We start from the raw sequence: 16,851 nt of genomic DNA, 5'->3' as shown, positions 1-16,851 counted from the left end.
GGGCTTTCTCCCTGACTGTCACTGTCTGATTTTCACGATTGTTGCAATAAATGGATCTATCCCAGGCCTGTGTGGGTGTGTGTGTCACTGGGCGGGTCAGGTCTGGCCAGTAGTTGACAATTGCTTCTAGATTGTGAGAAGCCTCTGCCATGTCACCATGGCAAGACGCGTCACCTGCCTGCCCCTGTGTGAAGCCTGTCAATGACCCCAGGAGAGTCCACCCCAAGGGTTGAAGGTCTCAATCACGGATGCGTCCCCAGGAGGGAGGGCAGGATGCAGCACCCAGAGCCCTGCCTTCCACGGCAGCACATCCATGGCCTCCCCTGCCCCTGGTGCCTGTTTCCCCATTCCCCTCTGCAGTGGCACCAGGGACAGACCCCACTTTGCCCCCTAGTGGCCACATCAGGTTTCTCAGGATGAGGACTTGAAAGTGCTCCTGCAGCAGGTGGGTCCAAGGTGCTGACCCCTCAGCCAGGGTTCCTCTCCATGGCACCTGCCCTGGCAGGAAGACAGTGTGTTGTCAGTGGAGCAGGATGGGGCTGTGAGATGGTACATGTTTCTAGTGTCCCCGAGCTGTACAGAGCTGATCCCTGATAATAGCGCCCCACTTCTGTGTGGACGATCAGGTTCCCTAATACAAGTCCCACTGCCACCATCACAGCACCTTCAGACCCCGTGTAATTGAGAACCAGGCCCTGACTCCTCTTTGTTCCTGCACACCTGGACCTGGTGGGACAGCCTTGGCTGAGTGACATGCTACTGGTGACAGGAAGTGTGTCCGGATCCATGTGTCAGACCAGATGGCAAAGCCTCAGAAGGAAGAGTCATCCTGTTCTAGTCATTTGCAGGAATTTGGTCAGCCATGCCCCTTCCTGCCAGTCACACTGCTACTGGGAGTCACACTCCTGGTAAGGCTGGCCAGGGCAGGAACAGGCAGCTCCTGGTTTACCCCTCAGTGCCCAGTTCATAGCCCTGCCCCTCTACCTGCACCATGGGCCTGGGGTCGCCCATTCACTCTCACGGTTCTGCACACCTCACACATGTCCTGCACACCCTCTCGCAGCCTCTACTGGGGCTCTGGGCTTAGCTCCCCGTGTCCGGCCTCTGGGTCCCTGGACTCTGGAAACACCCAGTCCAGGTTTGCCTTGAGGTTTGGGGAGCTGGGAGACTGTGGGGATCAGCAGCTTGACCCCGCTCACCCCTTGCCGGTGGGGAGAGCTGTTCTCCCATTGAACGACTGTCTTGGGAGTTTTTTCTCTGAGAATCTTACAGAGTCTCACCCAGACACAGGTGGCACCCAAGAGTTTGCCGGAAGCATCCCAGTGTATTCCATGTGTGCAGGCTCTATCCAGCTACCCCCAAACGGGCATTAGCAGGTGACAGCATAATAATGTAGGTTGTTTACAGGCTACCTCAATTCTGTGGTAACAGCTTTCATCTAACATACATTGGTGCCTACTGCTCTCAGGTGCTCCCACAGTGGTGACTCCAGTTTCTAAGCTCCATTGTTTGAGGGTTCCCGTGAGCCTCTTCCATCCCTGCTCGGGCAAACTGCTCTCACTCTCTTCCTCGGTGAGAGATTTGGGAACCCCATCTGGGTCGTACAGAGGGACAGAGACATATAAATAAAGTTAAGGAAATAGGAGTAACTTACTGGGGGCGCTCCCGGGCGGACTCTCCGAACCTCAGGTGAGGCAATGGTACACCCGCGCCCTGGGTTAGATGAAGGGGGCTTTGAAGTTGTCTTGGTCTGGTCCTAGTCATCTGTTCGTGGGTCAATGGTAAGGAACCTGGAATGAAGCCTGGTGGCTTCCTGTCACCAGGTGGGCGATAAGTCTTGTCTTCCTCACCTGGGACAAGGTGATCTCTGACTCCAGGAATGTGGCTGTCCACTCAGCCGGTTGCCATTTGGTTTTGGGCACCATTTTGTCAGAGCAAACCTCACATTTGATTCTTGTCAAATTTGGTGATTCCTGACCCATCCATCTTGTCCACCTCCTAGACCTGGGTCTCTCAGAGGTCCTGCCTAGTATTTCGCTTCTGGCTCTTGTTGCCTGCTTGGTTCCCTCCCCTTAGGCTTGGCAGACAGAATCATGGGCTACAGACCAAGCAAAAGTCTGAGCCGAGAGCTCCCCCTCCTCCAGTGCACTTTTTCTATTCTGGCAAAGGAAGTCCTGAAAAGGATGGAGGCTGGAACAGTCAGCAACTGAGTTCTAGGCACTACCTGGGACGGTTTAAGGGATCATGAATTGGTGGCAGAGGAGAGACAGGGGAGAGGGCTGAATCATTCTCTCTGACAGCCACTGTCCTGTTTCCAAGATTGTTTCTACAAATGGATGCATCCCAGCCTGTGTGGGTGTGTGGCATTGGGTGTGGCGGGTCCTGCCAGGGAACAGCTCATACTTCTTGATGAAGCATGAGCTGTCCTGTGGGGTCTCACCATGGATCAGAACCTGACATGTCATGCCCATGCCCATGGTGCCTGTTGTGTCTACACCCCCTCTGCAGTGTCCACCGGGAAGAGCCCCAACCTTGCCCCCAATGCTTCCTGGGTGCCAGGCCCCCTAGTGGCCAGATCATGCCTCAGGTAAAGGACCTGCAAACCTCCAGGTATTTCCCAAACCTCTCAAGGACTGGATGGACTTTCTCTGCCCAGAGCCTCACCCCAGTGTGGAACCCTTCACTGCCCACAGGCTCCCCAGACAGCACAAGCCCACAGTGACCCTGTGCCCCACCATCAGAGATGGATTTGATTGTCAGTCAGACATACATGTTCCCGAACCTCCTCTCCCCACAAGGCTGCCCCGTGGTGTCCACCAGTGTCCCTAGCATTCCTGTGCCCCAGCCCCAAGCCTCGCATGAGTCAAACATGTCTGTGAGGAAACTTGGGCCACGGGAGGAGGGGATGAGTGGAGGGGACATGAGTTTTTGGTATGCAGGAACGGGCGACGGCCAGAGGGAGCGGCCACCCCAGACAGGTGTTCTCCACACAGGGCTTTTTCCAGGTGGTTCTGGAAGGAGGGCAGGGAGGGTGCCAGGCAGAGGAGGAGAGAGCTGAGTAGAAGCTGGGCAGTGGGGTTGAAGTGGGAGTGGACAGAGGTGAAACCTGCACAGCCTGAGGATGGAACCGTCTTCCTGTCTTTGGAGCCAGCCTAGGTTTTGGGTGGCAAAACTGTGAACGTTGCTGCCCAGCTTAAATACACAACCTCAGAGCAGGGAGAGAGCTCAGGGTCAGGGGACCGTGTGAAAAGACCCAAGTGCCTCCCTGGACACTGCCTGCCCCCTGGGCACCATCAAGTTTGGCTCTGGAGGATCCCATCCCGACCCAGGGATGGCCCTGAAGCATTGGATCTGAGCCAGGTTCATCATTGGGCCATCTGGCCCTGGAGGCCATGTCAACAGTACGACTTCGTGGGTGACCCAGCCTGCCCTTACCAGAGTGACTTCAGGCTTTTTGGGTGTCGTTGTACAACCTTTCTTGGGAGCTACCGAGGCTTCCAGGAGGCTCCAGGGCAAAGCATTTCTAGAAGATGCGGCCAAATTGTATGGCAGGTCTCAACCATGATTGACGTTCCCTTCAGAGGTCCTTCGAAGCACCGTGCCAGGCCTGGGATGCCCCGGTGCAGGGTGTTCCCCGTCCCTGAGGCTGTGTTGCTTCTGCAGGTGCAGAGAGCAGAAGTACAATTATGAAAGTCTGCCAACGACGTCCGTGATCATCGCGTTTTATAACGAAGCCTGGTCAACCCTAATTCGCAACATTTACTGTGTCCTTGAGACGTCCCCAGACATCCTGCTGGAGGAGGTCATCCTGGTGGATGACTACAGCGATAGAGGTGCCCGGCCTCCCCTCTTCCCTCCCCTGGCCTCCCCTCCCCCCACCCCGCCCTCCCTTGACCCCCATCCTCCCCTCCCCTGCTCTTGCCTCTGAGCTCTGTCTGGTTCTCGCTGTGGACGGGTTCTGATTGAAGGCTGTGCTGGGCTGTTCTCTGCGAGGCTCTAGATAACAGTGATTTACAGGAGACAACAGGGAACGTCTCCTCGCAGTTGGGGTATGGCTGTAGAGGGCAGGTGTGGGAGCAGGTGTGGGGGACAGGTGTGGGGGATAGGTATGGGCTATAGGCATGGGGGCACAGGTGTAGAGGGCAGGTGTTGGGGGGTGGGTGTGAGAGAGAGGTCTTGGGGACAGAGGTGGGGGAGAGGTGTTGGGGGCCAACTGTGAGGGAGGGTGTGAGGGCAGGTGTGGAGGCAGGTGTGGGGGCCAGGGGTGGGGGCAGGGGTGAACACTCGCCTTCTTTGGGGTGCTGTGCTCCTTGCCTTCCCCAGCCTTGCCCCTCCCCTCTCTCTCTCACTCCCACCTGTCCTGAAGGTTGTCCAGGGTACTTGGGCAGCACCTAGTAGGGGGTCTCACCTCCTACCCTGCAGAAGAACAGTCACCTGGCCACACCTGGCTGCAGGGGGCGCTCAGGACTGTAGTCTCGCTTGTTTGTTCTGGGGCCTGCTGGGCGGTTCTCCGGGCTTGCTCCTGGCACTGTGCTCAGGGCTCACTCCTGGTGTGCTCAGAGGACCAGGTGGGGCGTTGGGATCAAACATCTTAACCTGGGGGACTGATGTCTTTGGGGTGGTGGCCATGTACTCGGCTGGAAATCGTGGAGAGAGTATTCGGGGTCATTCAGTGTTGCCCATGACAGAGTGCAGGGCAGGTGAGCGTGAGGCGATGCTGATAGAGCCAGCTGGGCACCAAGTCCTGACAGTCCTGAGACCTGGGCGTCTGGGTCCAAGAGGGGCACGTGGGAACGTTGCTGGTGGTTCTAGAGTTCTCCATCCCAGCCTTCCCTTGCCCGGGCAGGGCGGGAGTGAGCCGGCTGCCCCATTCTCCTCCCCAGAGCACCTGAAGGAGCGCCTGGAAGCCCACCTGCCCAAGGTGCACCTAATCCACACCACCAAGAGGGAGGGCCTGGTGTGCGCCCGGTTGCCCGGGGCTTCGGGGGCCAAGGGCGACATCCTCACCTTCCTGGACTGCCACTGCGAGTGCCACGAGGGCTGGCTGGAGCCGCTGCTGCAGAGGTGCGTGGGCGGTGCCCAGTGGGAACACGGGAGACCCAGCTCCGTGGGCCTCGGGCTCGGCCTGGGTGCCCCGTCCCCCAGTCTCAGGCCACGGCTCCATCCCTGGTCACATGATCAGGGACCCTGGTCTGGGAGCCTTCGAGGGCATCAGGCGCTGCTGTACCCACGGCTTACTTGTGCAGGGGAGTTGCTTTTACTGCCGCTGGTCAGGTGCCTGAGTCGAAAAGTGCTGCCTTGGGCAGAGAGGCCAAGAACAGGATGGTGTGGATCTTATCAGATCACAGCCCTAGGCAGCACATTTTGGTCGTCTTTCCTTCATGCTGGGCTGACTTTCCCAGGTCATCCAGTACCTGTGTTGCCTGGGGCTCCTCAAGTCTGAAGGGACCCACAGAAATGGTGATTCACAGTAATTTCTCTTATGTATTTATTTATTATTTATTTTTTGCTTTTTTGGGTCGCACCCGGCAATGCACAGGGAGTCACTCCTGGCTCATGCACTCAGGAATTATTCCTGGTGGTGCTCAGGGTATTATATGGGATTCTGGGAATCAAACCCGGGTCAGCCGCGTGGAAGGCAAATGCCCTACCCACTGTGTTATGGCTCCAGCCCCTGCATTTTATTTTGGGGGGGGGGATTTGTGTGTGTGAAGGGGCTTACCCGTGAGTGCTCAGGGCTTACTCTTGGCTCTGCTCAGGGATCACTCCTGGTGGTGTTCAGGGGACCACATGGGGTGCCGGGGATTGAACCAGGGCAGCCACCTGTCGGGCAGGCACCTTCCCTGGGGTCCTGTGTCTCTGGCCCCCACCTTCCTTAGCGTCACTAGGAAACCATGAGCAGAATCATGGACAGGAAGCAGATGGCCCTCGCCTGGGTTATTTTTTATCTTCTTACACCTGTAGTCTTAAACTACGCTTTTAAGTATCATTCTTTGAAAGGGTTTTAAATGCAGGGGGAAGGGGAACCACTCCAGGCTGCCCTTCCCCCAGACCCACCTTACTCCCTCCACTTCCTCCCTCCTGATGCTGCATCACTATTGTCAGCTACCCCCAGATTCCTCCGGGTGGGCTGTGCCCCCATATGGCGTGGACAAGGATGCGGGGGGAGGGGTTCAGGGTCTGCGCAGCTGGCCTCTGGAGCACAGGCACCCACTGTCTCCTCTCCCAGGCGTGGGTGTCCATCATCTGGCCCCCAGCCTCACCCTGCTGCTCTCTGCCCTCCCCATCTCTGTCCTCACCCACTCTGGCTCCCTTCATGGCTTCTTTCTCTTCCTCAGCTTCAAAGAGGGTCCCGGCAGCTGGACTCCCAGGGGCCCAGGCCAGTGCCAGGGGCTGAGAGCAGAGCCATCATCGTGTCTCGCTCTCCCTCTGAATCCCAGGCTGGAGGGTGGCATTGGGGACTGATGCCATGCAGGGTCCAGAAGCAGGGGACCTGAGGGCACACACTGGCCCTGAGTGGAGTGGGAGCGAGCACGGCTTGGATGGGGGGGCTGTTCCTGGTCACCCCGGTCCTGGCCACATCTGGGTGGTGTGCGTATGTGTGCGTGTGTGTGCGTGTGTGTGTGTGTGTGTGTGTGTGTGTGTGTGGTCACTGCAGGATCGGGGAGGAGGAGACGGCGGTGGTGTGCCCCGTGATCGACGTTATTGACTGGAACACTTTTGAGTACCTGGGCAACTCCGGAGAGCCTCAGATCGGTGGCTTTCACTGGCGGCTGGTGTTCACGTGGCACGTGGTCCCTGAGCGGGAGCGGAAGCGGATGCGGTCCCCCATTGATGTCATCAGGTCAGGACTGGCTGGGAGCGTAACACCCCCCCCCCAACAACTGCAGCAGACGCCCGGGAGGAGGGCAGGGATGCTTCGCTGGGGCCCCACCTGGTTTTGTTCTAAAGCATCTGCTGATTATTTTTTTACTCTACACCCACCCCGCTCTAAGTGTGGGGTTCATATTCATTGGCCTATTTTGTTTATTTAAAAACAAAGGTGAGGGGGCTGGAGAGAGAGTTCAGTGGGTAGGGCGCTTGCCTTGCAGGAGTTTGCCCTGGGTTCGATCCCCCAGGCACCCTGTTATGGTTTCCCGAGCACCGCCAGGAGTGATTCCTGAGTGCAGAGCCAGAAGTTGCCCCCGAGCATTGCCGGGTGTGGTCCCAAAGCCAAAGCCAAAACAAGATAAATAAAAATAGGGTGAAGTATGTATCCTAAAATGTACTGCTCTGACCGTTCTTAAATATATAACTTGGGAGACTCAAGCGCGCTTTTCCCTCGACCTCGCAGAATCTCTCCAACCGTCAGGCGGTGTGTGTCAACCCCAGCCCCTAATGGCTCCATGGCCTCTAACACACCCCCACAAAAACTTTCCCCCTTCCAGACGCCTCACGCGAATGAGGCCACCACGCTTTGTCCCTTCGCGTTTGCCTTCTTGCCGGTCCCGAGATGTTTGCCTTGGGAACCCATAATTCTGCCTTGTGTCAACGTGGCCGGTTTTGTTGGCCCCTTCACCTCCGGTGGGTGTGTCCGCCGTCCAGGAGTTGTGTGCCATGCCCCGGGGAGGACTGATATCACAGGTGCCCTGCCCCCTGGACTGGTGCCAGTCTCCAGGGCCCGAGGTGGCTGGCTGCCACTTCCGGCTGTCCAAGTGGGCGTGGGGTTCTGGGTCAGGTGGCGACTCCATGGTGACGACTCTGAGCCCTTAGTGGCAGGCCTCTGTGGGACTGAAGCCAGTTAGGGGATGGGTGAGGGCGCAGGGTGAGGGCGGCCGAGAGCCAGCGTTGGTCAGTGGGTGAGCCTGGGTCTGAGCCCGGCTGCTCGCGTTCTGTTTCATTTGTTTGGCTTAGTTTTCGGGCCACACTTGCTGAGGCTCGGGGTTACTCCTGGCTCTGCACTCAGGAATTACTCCTGGTGCCTCCTGGTGAGGGAGCTGGTGGGCACAGGATGGGGTGCAGGGACCAGGCATGTGTTAGGAGGCTCTGCAGACTTCCCCGTCAGAAATGCGGGCGAAGGAGAAGACGGAGGCTGAGACTGGGGGGTGGGGGGACCTCAGGGGCGGTGGGGGGATTTGGAGAACCTGATTGACATCTGGGAAAAAGGACGGATTGAGGGTGACACCCGGATTGCTGGAGTGGCCACTGGGGGGCCGCTGGCATTGCCCCTCACACAGCAGATTTAGAGACTGAGGCAGAGGAGGAGGGATCATGTGTCAGGTCACAGATGCAGCCTGTGATGTTGAGACATACTCCCTCCCCCCCAACTCCCTCCTCCAGTGCACACATATGAAGACATTTGCACAAACCCACACACATGCACACATGCAGCAGCTTCATGGTCAGTTGCCTGCCCCTCCCACAGTCTCATCTCAGTTTTTTTTAAATGTAGGAGTACTGCTATTTATTCAGCCACTGATTAGCTGATTGAATTGTGCATGAACTCCACACATCATCTCAGCTTTCTTGCATGTTTCAGTCACCATGTTCCCTAATCTTATACCCTAAAGCCATGTGAATGTGCTCTCATGCTGGCACCCCTCCCTCCCTCCCTTTTCCCTCTTTCCCTCCCCCACTCCTTCCTTCCTTCCTTCCTTCCTTCCTTCCTTCCTTCCTTCCTTCCTTACTTCCCTCCCTCCCTCCCTCACTCCCTCCCTTTTTTCTTACCCTCCCTCCCTCCCTCTTTCCTTCCTTCCTTCCTTCCTTCCTTCCTTCCTTCCTTCCTTCCTCCGTCTCTCTCTCCCTCCCTCTCTCTCTCCCTCCCTCCTTCTCTCCCTCCCTCCTTCTCTCCCTCCCTTTTCTCTCTCTTCTCTCCCTTCCTTGGTCTTCCCTCCCTCCTGTTCTTCCATCCCCTACCAAGGAGTCCCACTGACCTTTACCGTGTACTCTGAGCCTGCAGTGCTGGGAGGGCCCCCCAGTGCCACCACAGGGACCCGGCTGCCACCAGTTTCCCACACCCACATCTGCACTCTGGGGTGTTTCCCTTCCAGCTTTCGACCTGAGCCACCTCTGGGGGCCGGGGAAGATGCCATGCCTGCTCAGTGGGGTTGGGGGAATCGAGGGCTTCAGGAAAATGTGCTAGAATCATCTTTCTTGGCCTCCAGCAGACCCCAGCTGCATCTGTGAGTGCCTGGGCTCTGCTGTGAGACCACCACCAACGCCCACCCCGCCACCCTCCCAGCCATGTGCTCTCTCCGCCCTCTCTCCGGGTCCATCTGCAGCTGCCGGGGTCCTCTCATGCTTAGACTTTGCCCATGCTGAGGCCTTCCCAGCACCGTTCATTCCTCTGTACTGGACACGCCCCGGGCCTGTACCCTCTCCGCCCTGGAAACAGCTGTCCCTGCCCTTGACCCCTCGAGAGCACATGCATCACACCAGTTCTGTGATTATTTGGAGGGGTCTGGGAGCTTCCCCAGCTAGGACTCCCAGCAGAGCCCCCCCACCACCAGTGCTCCCAGACTGATGAAGGCAGATCAGGCCTGGGTAAGGGTTCCTGCGGCTGGCACTGAGACGTAGGTGTTGCAACTCTTCCAGGTCCCCGACAATGGCTGGTGGGCTGTTTGCTGTGAGTAAGAAATATTTTCAGTATCCGGGGTCTTATGATACAGGAATGGAAGTTTGGGGCGGAGAAAACCTCGAATTCTCCTTTTGGGTCTGTCTCTCTTTCTGTAGCCGTGCTTGTCTGTCTCTCTCTCTCTCTTCTCTCTCTCTCTCTCTCTCTCTCTCTCTCTCTCTCTCTCTCTCTCTCTCTCTCTCTCTCTCTCTCTCCATGCCTCTGTCTCTCTGGATTTCATGAAAACCTGTTGGACTTTTCCCCGCCTTGGCCTTTTGTCCAGTGTCCTGAGAGTGGACACGTGGACAGCCTATATATGTGCTTCTCTCATCTGACCTTCTCACAGAACGTGCTTTTAACTAGAAAAGCAGGAGGCAGGGAAGGAACCTCCTAGGTCCCCTGATTCTTTTCTTTCCCTCTGCTGCCCTGGGCCGAGGTTGGCCCCAGACACAGCATCCTGCCTCCTGGTCCACCTTTGGTCGCCAGGCTTGCTGATCTCTTTAGGAAGTCGTCTCTGTATGTAGATAGCAGGGTGACATTCAGAGTTTGACACCGAGAAGAATTCTCGGGAGAGCTTGTTAAAGGGGTCAGGTTCAGTGGCTGGACGTGCAGGCAGGAGCAAGAGTCACATTCTAAACGAGTGAACCCCCTGAGGCCGCCCTCTGCCCTCAGAATCCCCGAGTGACAGTTCTGTGAGAACCCCCGCCATTTCCGTGGGATTCCCAATGAACTTGTGTCTGGCATATTACATTTCAAGACCATATGCCATTGGTCATGCTTTTTGATGATGTTAAAATTTTCTGTTTAATTTTTTTTTTTGGCTTTTTGGGTCACACCCTGCGATGCTCAGGAGTTCCTCCTGTCTCTGTGCTCAGAAATTACTCCTGGCGGTGCTTGGGGGACCATATGGGATGCTGGGAATCAAACTTGGGTCAGCCTCGTGCAAGGCAAACGCCCTACCCACTGTGCTATCGCTCCAGCCCCTCTGTTTAATTTTTGTGAGAATTTTTTCATCTTTTCTGATTGCTTGTTTTGTTTTGGGGCCACACACAGTGGGGCTCAGGGGATACACCGGGCTCTACCCTCAGAGATGACTCCTGTCTGTGCTCGAGGGACCCTATGGGATGTCGGGGATTGAACCTGGGTTGGCCCCATGCCAGGCAGTATGCTCTACTCGCTGTACTAGTGTTCTGGCCCCTGGAATTTTTTTTTAAGTAACAGAACATCCCAGCTTTGCATAAAGAGTGAACCAAATAGAAATTTTATCTTCCACGCAGGGCTTTCCTTCTCCCATCGTAAGGTACTGTCCTTTTGGGTCTTATTTTTCAAAAAAAATTTTCTTTTTGAATTTGGTTGAAACCCAAACTCAGGGCTCACTCCTGGCGGTGCTCAGGGGACCGTCGGAGCTGCCAGAAACTGAACCTGGGTCAGGTACATGCAAGGCAGGTGCCCAACCCCATTGTACTGTGTCTCCAGCCCTTCAGCTGCTTTTCTGGATGGTTCATCCTGGGGGCCAGTGGTGGGGTGTGGTGGTTCACACCCCTCTGCCCTTGCATGAGTCTACCTCGTTGGGTTTTGAGGTGTGCTTTTAATGGTCTTTCTGCCTCTCCTCCAGGTGCCAGGCTGCTCTTCCTGTGTCTGGCAGTTCCTCTTTCTCCCTTCCCAACTTCTCTCCTTCCTAGCTGCTTTCCTCTCTTCTCTGGCTAGGAGATCAGGTAATCCGCCCGTGTGGACTGTCACCCACCCACGAGCTCCTGGCCGGGCCCACTCTGGGCCCTGTGAGCCCCACGCATGAACAAACAGTGCATGGGCTTGTGGTCTTGGTTCTGGTGGCTAGACCTTGGGCCGCTCCCTTGTTCTTTGGCTGCGCTCTGGAGCCCGTGTGTGCATGGGGGTGGGTGAGGCAGGGATGGGCGGTGGGGTGAGGAGTGGGGTGGAGGGGGCCGCCTGTTTCATGCCCTGGAGGGTGCGGTCTCGGCAGTGTCTCTTTGGGTGATGCTTGGTGCCCGGCCTCTGTACTCAAGGGACAGCCGTGCCGATGGACCCGCTCCCCTCACCCAGCCACTCCTCTGCCCTGCAGATCTGGCAGTGCGGCGGGACCCTGGAAACGCACCCCTGCTCACACGTCGGCCACGTCTTCCCCAAGCAAGCTCCCTACTCACGCAAAAAGGCTCTGGCCAACAGTGTCCGCGCTGCCGAAGTGTGGCTGGATGAGTTCAAGGAGCTCTTCTACCACCGCAACCCCCACGCAAGCCTGGTGAGCTCCTCCCACCCGCCCTGTCTGCCTTCACCCCTGCAGGCCGCCTCAGAACCAACCCCCCCCTTCCTCCTCCCTCCTCCCTCCACCCTCCGTGCCCGCACATCCACTTCCGGAGGGAGAAGCTGAGGTGGGCCTTGGTGAGGCCAGTGGGGGACTGCTTGATTCCTCCATGGTTGTGATGACCCTCTGCTGATGTCTCTTGATGCCCACCCGGCCTTGAGAATCACAGCCAGCCGCTCATGCTGCCCACCCCAGGTTGGGGGACCCTGAGCTTGTTGCTTCTAGGAAAATCAGGGCTGGGTTTCAGCTACCTCCAGCCACTGCATGTTCTTCAGATCGTGGGTATTTCTGTCGTGGAGGGGAGGTCAGGCCCCATGCCATGGTCGCCAGGGCCTCTTCCTGGCTCTGCACTCAGGGATCATGCCTGGTGATTTTTTTTCTGGGAACCAAATGAGGTGGCAGGGACCAGGGCAGGGTGGCTACCTGCCAGGCAAGCGCCCTGCCCTTTGCACGAGCTCTCTGGTTCCTGTTTACTTATGACCCCCACCTGGAGGTGCTTGGGTTCTACCCTTGACTCAGTGCTGGGGGTTCCCTGCCGTGCCGGGACTCGGACCTGGGCCTCCTGTATGTGCTCTTGACCATTGAGCTATATCTTCAACGCAGAGTATGTGTGTGTGTGTGTGTGTGTGTGTGTGTGTGTGGTGCCGGGGATGGGTCATGCATATGTGCGCTATCTCATCTCATCCCAGCCCCGTCTCTTGGCTTTGCATGCGTGTCTACCTCAGCCAGCCTTCCTCAATCTGTCCCATTGAAGAAGTGCTGTGTGTCCAGGGATGCCCACAGGGCTGGGGTTTGGGGCTCCCATCATGTCCTAGGCGCTTCATGACCATCGAGGTGCACTGGGTCTCCCCAGGCTGGAGCTGGGCAATGGGGAACCCTGTGTGTGTGTGCGCGCGCATGTGTGTGTGTGGGGGGGGGGTGGTACCCCGGCTGCCACAGCTCTCTCCCTAGGCACCCACCCACACCTGCACAGCTAGGGCTTGGGGGCATCATCACGCCCCAGGACTGGGGTGGGGTGGAGTGGGGGACTGTGGAGGACCTTCAGGCTGACCGCATGGACCCCCCTTAGGAGTCCTTTGGAGACGTGACCGAGAGGCGGCAGCTCCGTGAGAAGCTCAAGTGTAAGGACTTCAGGTGGTTCCTGGAGAACGTGTATCCTGAGCTGCACGTGCCCGAGGACCGGCCCGGCTGCTTCGGGATGGTGAGAGGGCTGCGCCCGGGGGGGCTGCCAGCAGGGTCCCCACGCCCTGCATGAGGCAGGTCCTCGATGGGGTCCCTTGGGCTCCCCAGCCCCGGCCCTCTCCCCGGCTCTTCCCCTCCCCCGGCTGGCTTTGGCTCTCAGCTCGCTCACGTGGGAGCATGTGAACGAGAGTCAGGTTCTGCCTGTGATTTTGTGCATGAGGAGACTGAGGCTTGCCTGGACTCTCCACACCACCTCTACCCATCACATCACTTCACACCCGAGTCTCAGTGTCTGGGCCAGTTAGTCATTCCCACCGCAGGGGTCCTTGGGGACCAGTGGGGGGGTACAGGAGGATGGGGCAGGAAAAGGAGAGTCACTTCTGTTGTTCACCAAAAGAAAGAGAAAAGAAATCTTTGGGGGGGGGGGCAGAGAGATAGTCCCGGGGTTAAGTTTAAGCTTTGCCCTCTGTGTGGCCAACCCTAGTTTGATCCCCGGTGCCAGACGTGGTCCCCTGAACACCGTCAGGAGTGGCCCTTGAGTACCTCGAAGTATGGCCTAAACACCCGTTCCGCACCCCCTCCAAACCCCTGCACACAAATGGGAAGTATTTGGGCTGTGGGGGTTGGGGTTGGGCTTCACCCGGTGGTGCTCAGTGGTGACTCATGATGGTGCTGGCATCAGACTGGGGCTTGGTTGCCTGCCTGGCAAGTGCCCTCACCCCCCAGACCCTCTCTGGCCCCAGTGCCATTCACTCTGGAGAGAAATCACGCCAAGGTAGAGACTCCCCTCTCCTGGGCTGCACGGCTGGGCGACGCTGCTTCCCCCATTCTGGAAGCCCTTTGGTCAGCACCCAGCGGGCTCTGAACACGTTTGAATCCTTGGCCACTGTGAAGTGTCCAGGTCTCCCGAGGTGCGGAGAGGATCAGGAGGCCGTCGTGGGCTGCCTGCCCCAGGGAGTGTGTCACTCTTGCTCGCCCTGCCTTTGTCTCCTGCATCCCCACCCCACCCCGTCCCACTGCATTTCTCTTTTGTCCAAGTGCAGCCCTGGAGGGGATGATGGGGCATGATGCTCTTCAGGCCTTTGCACGTGACCAAACTGGGCACTATCCCCAGCACCCCATAGGATTCCCCACCAAGCACCACCAGGTGTGATCTCTGAGCACAGAGCCAGAAGTAAGCCCTGAGCATTGCTAGATGTGATACTCCCCTCCTTCAATCCCCCCCAAAAAATCCAAAATGAATAAATTAAGGAAGCTCTTATTTATTTATTTGTTTACTTTTGGTGTGGGGTCCATGCCTTGCGGTGCTCAGGGATTTACTCCTGGCTCTGTGCTCAGGGATCACTCTTGGCGGTGCTCAGGAGGTCCTGTGGGTTGCTGGGGTTTGTCCATGTGCAAGGCCAGCCATCTGACCTTCTGTACTATCGCTCAGGTCCCAGAAGCTCTTACTTTTGGGCCTGGCTCTTGTGCCGGGCCCTCCTCACTCGCTGTTTCTCCTCCCACAGCATCCTGGGTTGACTCAGTTGTGTGTAAACCTGAACTGGAAACTCCCGTTATGTTTCTTGGTAGCTCCAGAATAAAGGATTGCAAGGACTCTGCTTTGACTATAATCCTCCTGATGAAAACCAGATTGTGGGGCACCAGGTCATTTTGTACACCTGTCATGGCCTGGGCCAGAGCCAGGTAGGTGACGCTTCTCTCTGGAAAAAGGCAGCAGGGGCCCCTGGATTCAAGGTCTTGGGAGCCTCTTAAAGAGGGAAATTGGGGAAAATCTATGTGTGTTGTTGTTTTTTAATTTTTTTTTATTGAATCACTGTGGTATACAGTTACAGGGCTTTCATGATTGAGTTTCAGTCATACAATGATCAGACACCCATCCCTCCACCAGTGCTCATTTTCCACCACCAATGTTCCCAGTGTCCCTCCTGCCACCCCCATCCCCTGCCTCTACGGCAGACAATTTCTTTCTTACTCTCTCTCTACTTTTGGGCATTATGGTTTGCAATACAGATACTGAGAGGCCATTATGTTTGGTCCTTTATCTACTTTCAGCACCTCTATGTGTGTTTTTTAAAAAGTGAATATTTGACCTCTTCAATTTGTAAAGGTAATAGAGACTCATTGTAAAATATTTGAGAACTAGAAAGTGAAGCAAGTGTGCCCGAGAGGACCTGGAGAAACCGCCTTAGGATGAAGGTGAGTTTCTTGTCCCTCTTTCCTCTATGCACAGACTCTGGATTCTGTGTTTTAACTTAATCACTTAATCACTTAACTTCCCGTTAGTCGTCGATTTGCTCGAGCGGGCGCCAGTAACGTCTCCATTTGTCCCTGTCGCGTGCTAGTGTAGCCCAATGGCATCTGTTCGCTCCAGGAACATGAAGGGCTTCAAACCGATTGTTCATGATCTTGACGAAGAAGTCTGACCATCTGGTAGGTGGGCGGCCACGCGGTCTTTTGACATCCTGTGGAATCCAGTCGGTAACAGCTCTAGTCCAGTGGTCGTCTTTAAACCTCATTACGTGACCAGCCCATCTGATTTTTGACACCTTGGCAAATGAGACAGTGTCCCTGATTCTTGATCGTCGACGGATGTCGGAACTCCGGATTCTTTCTCTCATTTGAGTGAAACGTGATATTCCAAGCATAGCTCTTTCTATTCTTCTTTGGGAGACCTGAATAGAGTTCTCATCCTGTTTGCGTAGGGCCCAGGTCTCTGAGGCATATGTTAATGCAGGAAGAACAGTGGAATCAAAGAGATGTGCCTGGAGCCGGAGGTTCTTCATCCTCTTAGCTATTTCTTCGACGTTCTTGAAGGCGTTCCAAGCCGCTCTCTTCCTCCTGCGCAGCTCGGGTGCCAGGTCATTTGTCATGTTGATCTCTCGACCTAGGTACACATAGCTGTTGCATTCGGAGATGGTCGTTCCATTGAGAGCGATTAGGGCATCAGGTACGAGGCTGTTTCTCATAAACATTGTCTTCGTAAGATTCAGCTGTAGTCCTACCTTTCCACACTCACGGTCAAAGTCAGCCAGCATTTGTGCTGCTTGGCTGATGTTTGGTGTTACTAAAACAATGTCATCAGCACAGCGGAGGTGGTGTAGTTGCCGACCATCTATCTTCACTCCCATTCCTTCCCATTCCAGTCGTCGCATGATGTTCTCGAGGGTGGCACTGAAGAGTTTCGGTGAAATGGTATCAGCCTGCCGCACCCCTCTCTTGACATCAACGATCACTTCTTTGTAGAATGGTGAGATCCTGGTAGTGAATCCGCAATACAGCTCATGGAGGATCCTGATGTATTGGGCTTGAATGCCCTGATTGGCTAGGGCTTCAATGACTGCTTCCGTCTCAACAGAATCAAAGGTCTTCTTTAAATCAATGAACGTTAAACAAAGCGGCATCTTGAACTCCCGAGAAACCTCAATGAGCTTGGTTATCGTGTGGATATGGTCGATGGTGCTGAATCCTTTGCGGAACCCGGCTTGCTCGCATGGTTGTCCTTCATCTAGTGTTCTGCCAATCCTATTTAGGATGACTCGAGTGAACAACTTGTAGATGACAGACAATAGGCAGATCGGGCGATAGTTGCCAATGTCATGGATGTCTCCCTTCTTGAACAGTAGTACGGTCCTGCTGGTTTTCCATTGGGACGGAACCTTGCATTCAGACAGGTAGTGAGTGAAGAGCCGAGCCAGTGTATTGATGAGTACTGACGGCAGGTTTTTCAGGTGTTCAGGTCTGACCTTGTCTGGGCCGG

The 16,851-nt window shown here is 56.1% G+C and overlaps 1 protein-coding gene across 1 annotated transcript in view; it reads left to right on the top strand.

Moving 5' to 3' along the window:
• The first annotated feature begins 3,392 nt into the window (after positions 1-3,392).
• The window catches only part of LOC130026621 (polypeptide N-acetylgalactosaminyltransferase 12-like), a 201,987-nt gene continuing 188,528 nt past the window's right edge, over positions 3,393-16,851 (top strand). Inside the window, exons 1-8 of the mRNA XM_056117457.1 lie at positions 3,393-3,415; positions 3,664-3,833; positions 4,884-5,064; positions 6,659-6,844; positions 9,574-9,691; positions 11,673-11,849; positions 12,982-13,113; positions 14,664-14,777. Of these exons, the coding sequence (XP_055973432.1) occupies positions 3,393-3,415; positions 3,664-3,833; positions 4,884-5,064; positions 6,659-6,844; positions 9,574-9,691; positions 11,673-11,849; positions 12,982-13,113; positions 14,664-14,777 (1,101 nt within the window). The remainder of the gene's footprint in view (positions 3,416-3,663; positions 3,834-4,883; positions 5,065-6,658; positions 6,845-9,573; positions 9,692-11,672; positions 11,850-12,981; positions 13,114-14,663; positions 14,778-16,851) is intronic.

The sequence above is a fragment of the Sorex fumeus genome, unplaced genomic scaffold (genome assembly GCF_029834395.1).
Source record: "Sorex fumeus unplaced genomic scaffold, SorFum_2.1 ptg000034l, whole genome shotgun sequence".
Taxonomy (NCBI): domain Eukaryota; kingdom Metazoa; phylum Chordata; class Mammalia; order Eulipotyphla; family Soricidae; genus Sorex; species Sorex fumeus.
The sequence above is the reverse complement of the archived record's forward strand: the minus strand, read 5'-3'. Positions and strand labels throughout refer to the sequence as shown.